Source organism: Capsicum annuum, chromosome 4, assembly GCF_002878395.1.
Source record: "Capsicum annuum cultivar UCD-10X-F1 chromosome 4, UCD10Xv1.1, whole genome shotgun sequence".
NCBI lineage: Eukaryota > Viridiplantae > Streptophyta > Magnoliopsida > Solanales > Solanaceae > Capsicum > Capsicum annuum.
In genome coordinates this window covers 67,033,696-67,040,341 of record NC_061114.1, presented here as the reverse complement: position 1 = coordinate 67,040,341, position 6,646 = coordinate 67,033,696, and the positions used below count along the sequence as shown (strand labels likewise).

At 33.8% G+C, this 6,646-nt stretch overlaps 1 protein-coding gene across 1 annotated transcript; it reads right to left on the bottom strand.

The window, feature by feature from the left end:
* Positions 1-6,011: 6,011 nt before the first annotated feature.
* Positions 6,012-6,240, bottom strand: LOC107869718 (probable small nuclear ribonucleoprotein G). Its single transcript, XM_016716186.1, is given in 2 exon segments — positions 6,012-6,072; positions 6,074-6,240. Coding segments are annotated over 2 exon segments (228 nt in total).
* Positions 6,241-6,646: the final 406 nt, after the last annotated feature.

Genomic DNA, 6,646 nt, shown 5'->3' with positions numbered 1-6,646 from the left:
TGCTTCCTTGTATTTCCTCTTAAATAAGGTCTGAAATGATATATGCCCTTCTCTGCCTCTCCCTTTCCGCATAGGTATTCTCCCAAGCACCTTCTGCTATATAAAAGTCTCTTTCGATAATTCATCTATATAAATTTGGACCAGGGAAATTTTTATTGGTTCCATCATTGTTTGCTGCAATGCGAGGCTTCAGAGGCCTTTCTAGAAGTCCATTGCATCATTTAAACTGGTCTAATCACTATTAGATATTTACATTGCCGCTAAAAACTTGAACCCTTCCCCAAACTTGACACAAAAACATGAGCATAGACTGTCATTAAATTATAACAGGATATCGACACCACCATCTTAGAACCCTTCAGCCTTATCAGTTCACACCTATCAAACTAAATTATACAATGCAGGATCTTGTTTGAAGGATCGGTGTCTAATCGATAAAAAACTACATCCACAAAATCATTGCAGTTTATGTGTGTCTGTGACGGTAGCCTGATCAATAATACATACTCCCACGCATGAAAGTGGATCCATTGAACACACCTTATTCTTCCTACCCCATCAAGATAGTGTTGTTTATTCATCTGCACGCATGTGATGACTATTAAAAAAGAGGTGTGAAGTCGTGGCTTTTTTATCTTAACACATTCAAAACAGTTGATAAATCAAAATCTCCATCTGTTACAACTGATGAATCAGCTATTGGAAGAAATCATAACATCTCCTCCAATATATGATCCATCTATCACAACAGATAATCCATATATTGTAACAGATGGTAAATTTATTGCGACAGACCAGACATTATTTATTTATTTGCACGCATGTGATGACTATTAAAAATGAAATAAAGAGTCGTGACTTTTTATCTAACACATTCAAATTAGTTAATGAACCAAATTCTCCATCTGTTGCAACTGATGAATCAACTGTTAGAAGAAATCAAAATATTTTCTCTAATAATGGTCCATCTGTCACAACAGATAATCTATATGTTGCAACAGATGGTAAATTTGTTGTGACAGACTAAACAGTATTTATTCATCTGCACGCATATGATGACTATTAAAAAAGAGGTAGTGCTGACTTTTTATCTAACACATTCAAAAAAGCTGATGAATCAAATTCTCCATTTGTTGCAACTAATGAATCAGCTGTTAGAAGAAATCAAAACATCCCCAAAAAATGGTCCATCTGTCGCAATAGTTAATACATATATTGCAACAGATGTCTTATCTATTGCACATACAGATAATCTATTGCAACAGATGATAAATCTGCTGCGATAGATGGACGATTTATTGCAATAGCTCAATAATAACGATTGTTATCAAGTCTCAAAACCATTTTGAAAAGGTGATAGGGATTAATGTAAAATAAAGAGTCACGACTTTTTACAGAAAATAAAATATCACAAGTTTGAATGTAATTAATACAATGGAGTTTAACAGACATGCCTAACAGACATGCCTTTTGTCCTTACACATTCAAATTCAATCCTCTATAAATAGGTCCCTCCTTAATCTTTATTCTGCTAAACTTTATTTATTTCTTACATTTTTTCTTTACGTGTGACATCTTCAACCACTTATCTTCAAAGAGCATATTCCTGTATCGTTGAGGTAAGTTTTTTTTTGTGTAAATCTACCAATTTGTAGTATACGTTTTATAATATTGGACTCTTTTCTTTACATTTGTCAATTCATGCATGGTCTAGATATGGTTGGTCCTATTTGGGATATTGCTATTCTTTGCGACACAGTGCGAGAACTTCAAAGGCAAGTTAATGACCTGCAGAGGGAGTTGGTCGCCGTGAGAGCGACGATATTCAGAGAGATACAGAGGCTGATAAGGGCCCTACTGCTATGACTTGATTGGTTGGTTGTCATTAATGATGATGATGATGATGATAATAATAATTAGAATGTGCTTTTTATTTTAGCGTATGTATTTTAATTTTTCTATATCGGATCTATACCAAATGTATTTTATTTTTCATTTAATGAAAAAATTATTTTGTCAACTTGAGCTTTTTAATTCTTATTCAATTTTCATTCTATCTATTTCTTCTTCTAAACATACATGTTAACATATCGACGGTTGGAGGTAAGGAGCAATTTTGAATCCAGTAGCAATAGCAATTTTGGCTTTTGAGTTCTTTCAACAGATGGACCATGTGTTGGAACAGATTGGTCATCAATTAGGTTTCTGTCAACAGATTATCCATTTATTGCGATAGATTTATCATCTATTGGAAGAAAATATTCCAGTTTGATGGAACTGTATTGTGTTTTTCCAGCTAATGTCCATATGTTACCACAGATGGGTAATCTGTTGAAAATACTTATGGTCTGTTGTATTATTTAGTTCATGTTTTGCCTCTTTTTATTGATGCACAAGTTATTGAAAAGGATATTTTATATATAATAAATGATAATATTACGTTTAAAAAAATAATTTAAATTTATAAAAGTACACCACAAACAACAACACAAGTTTTTATAATTACAACGATCATGGTGGATTAGGATCCGGGCATGTAGTTCTTTTGTGGCCAGCGCGCTTACATACGGAGCACTTGTTTCTTTTTGATGAAAATAATTCTCCAACTTCACGCCTCCTCTTATATGGCTTTCTTCCTGGTTTGATAGTGCTTGGGTCAATATATGGAGGAGATATTAATCTTCCCATAAAGTCTGCAGGAACAACCCAAGATTCTTCAGGAGGCACCGGAGTAATATGCCCACTATATATCATTTTATATTTTTCCACCAAATAATATTGAAAGGAGTGCTCGTAAACTTCAGTTCCATATTTATGACTGCATTGAGCTTGAAGCGCTTCCATAGCATGCGGATAGGGTATTTTGTGTAAGTCAAAAACTCTGCATGTAAAAGATCTTATTTGAAGATTGACCGTGGCAACATCACCATGACCGGTGATACTGAATTTATAATCTGCTATTTTATGACATAATAACCTGTTCCCCAAACTAACGTTCATTGATATTATTTTTTCAATTTCGAGAATAAATCGGGTTCTTTTTGGGCCCTTGAACCGCACACACATTTTGTTAAAAAATCGGTCATACTTCTTATTTATTACTTCAGACATAGCCTTGATGGGAAATTCTCTTTTATCGCCAAAACAATGAATTCATCAATTCAGCTATGTTTGATGTCATAATATTGTACCTATACATAAGAATCACTTAGTACGACATCATACTAAACTTGTAATTTAAACAAGACATTAAATTCATAAGAATGTACCTATCTACCATACAAAATGCCCAACCCCATCTCTCAAAACTGACACGTATGAGAAATTCTACTACCTTGGAATTCACATCCGTTATTTGATTAAAATGGTCTAAAAATTCCTCTCTAACTTATGCTTTAGCTGCTCTATAAAAAAGGGTCACAACCCTTTCATTGTGATGGTTGGCTCAAATGTTCTCTCCAAGATGCCTGATGCAACAAAAAAATACTTGAACCTTTCATTTTCATCAACATGTAATGTTGTCTTACTTCCGAGATTTGTGGACTCAATCATGTAATGGTAGGCCTCCAGGACTGCATACGCATGCTCGTGTGTCTCCCTAACCAAGTCATTGGCAATCCCCATGGTCGTATATATCTTCCAATAACTGACCAGGACACCCAATTCCATAAGGAGTTGATTGGTCATAACCCTTGTTGAAGGACTTTTTCCTTCAGGAAAACTACTCCTGAAATATTCACCGAGGACCTTTGTCGTGGCATGAGGATTTTGGCCCAAGATGTGCTCCGAACCACATGTGTGATGCTTTTCATGTTTATGAATGACGAATCTATCAGAACTTGTGTACTTTACTGCTCTCAACCACCACTTGCAGCTCGAATTAGCATATTTAAAGCAAAAGACAATGCTCGAATTAATCACCTTCTTTAATCTAAAATCCTTTTTCAAGCAAGAAATAAACAAAGTGGTAGATAGTTCATTCTTGTCCTTGAATGACATTCCAATAAAAAGTCAATCCCGTCGTCTTGAAGATTTCTAGACTATGTAGATTGAGAAGAACTACCCATCGTATTAGTCTCATCAATGGGCATAAGTGTTTGATCATCATCTAGATTATTCATGTCTAAATCATTCAACCTATCATCAAAGATGTCTTGTTGTTGTTCTTCTATGTTTTTGTTCTCATTCTCTCTCATTTTTTCAACCACGTACACCCTTAACACCGACCTTAATGAATCACTAAGATAAGTCCTCAACCGAACCTGATCGGTTATCTTGAAAGACAGTACCCTCTGATTTTCAAAAGAGTTGTGCATGTAGCTGATGATGAGTTCTTCTGATTGACAATTCAGTCCATAATAATTGATGATTAAGTTCACAAAATCATCATAAGAAATATCACTTTGGATTTTCATTGCTTTCGTCTCTAGCATTTCACCCTCGTTTCAATGCCATACATATCGATTGTTCTTCTCGATTCATTGACCATGACAATCCACCCCTATTGTTATTGATCCCTCCATTAGTGGTACCTAAATAAAGTCATTTGTTAGAAAAGGTTAATAGTGATTTCATAGTGCCGTAAATGAATCCCAACAGATGTGTAATCAATTGCAATAGATAACTTACCCGTTGGATTCATGTTACGCTCCTGAAGCTGATTTCAACAGATGAGTCATCTATTGTAAAAGGTGAATCATATGTTGCAACAGACTGTATATTTGTTGGGATTGATGTTACAGTACTGAGGCACCTTTAAAGTTGATTCCAACAGATGAGTGACATGTTGCAACATATAATTAACCTGTTACAACAGATGACTTATTTGTTGCAACAGACGATAATCTGTTGAAATTAAGGTCAGTTTCTATCGCAACAGGTTACTAATATATTGCAACAGATATTACCATCTGTTGGAATCGAGTTCGGGTTCTGTTGCAACAAGTTAATAATCTATTGCAATAGATACTTACCCTGTTGCAACAGACAACACGTCTGTTGGAATTGAGTTTAGGTTCTGTTGCAACAGATATATATCATGTTTCACCAGATAACTAATCTGTTTAAATAGATAAATCATCTGTTGCAACAGATGACTCATCTCTTCGATTCATGTTACGGCCTATAGAACCATAAACATGAATCCAACATATCAATCTTCCATTGAAACAGATATGTCATCTGTCGCAACAGATGATTTATCTGTTTAAACAGATGACTCTTATGTTGGATTCATGATCGGGTTCTATCCATTGTTAGAAAAATAAAACAATAGCAGTTACCCAAATGACAAATTCAACTAAAAATCATAATTTGACTTACCAAAGTCTCCTATGAAGTAATGCCAAAGTGGAAAGTGATGTAAAGTGATCTAAGAAATCGGTCAAATAGCAACAATAGCATAACAACAATAACAACAACAACAACAACAACAATAACAACGACGACGATAATGGTCAACAAGAAGAAGATGAAGATGATAATGAAGTAGAAGATGATGATACTGAAGCAGAAGATGGTGAATAAAGTAGCAGCAACAATGAACAACAAAAATTGCTAAGAGAGAGAAAACAATAATGGATGAGAAGAGAGAGAAAAAAGTCTTTTTTTTCTCCGTTTCCCGTTATATTAGGTAAACATTTGGATCAAAGTGTAAATTTAAAAATTTTTGGGTTATTCTCAAACTTACCCAACTTTCTTAATCCACAATAAAATAATTGTCACCTCCACTCAATTATTAAGACTTGTGTCACCTACACCTCATTTTGAAACTCTTTTGTCACCTACAGCTCATTGTAGAAGGTGTTCCCTCGTCGTCTCAAAATATGCTGACCTATTTACCAATCATTATTTCCTTTCTCATCTCATCCACGCACAAAGCAATATTTCAAAAAAGTTCAAATCATATATATTAATAATGCAAATAATTCTTATGACAGCATTAATATAATTAAATAAATGATAATAAGTTATCACTCCCTCTAATAATCGACTCTTTCATATTACTGTATTTAGTCAACCGACTCAAGTGCTTTAATCGTCACCATGCTATTATCCTGAATCACCATATGTCAATCACATTTTTATCATTACATTGAGCTCAGTGTTTTTAATAACTAAATTCATGAACTGATCGAATCTAGGAAGAGTTCCAACAACTAAGAGGTTAGCACTCAACTTGATTTGGAGCTGATTGTCCAGATACTTTTTGAGATCTAGAGACTGACCCGTTTTACTCATCCTTAACTTAATTTCTAGACCAATAATAAGATTTGTCATCGAAATTACATGGTAATAGATCTATTTTACCACACAAGTTATCTGCACCCCCTACAATTGGTATCAGAGCCTATGTTGTTTAAAGTTATGGAAGTAGTATATGTCTGGATTTATTTAATTGATTTATTAATTATGATTTATTTGATAAAACTAGATTTAGATATTCCCCAAAATATTATTTAGATGAATAACGTACAAAAATTACCAAAATATAAAGAATTAAAGCAAATAATATCTAAAAGACGTAAAGAATTAAAAATAAGGATAGAAAGACTACAATATAATATAATTGTCGGAGTTAGTAAAAACTCAATAAATGCACAAAAAGAAGAAATATCAAATTTAGAATCAACAATAGATAGTCTAG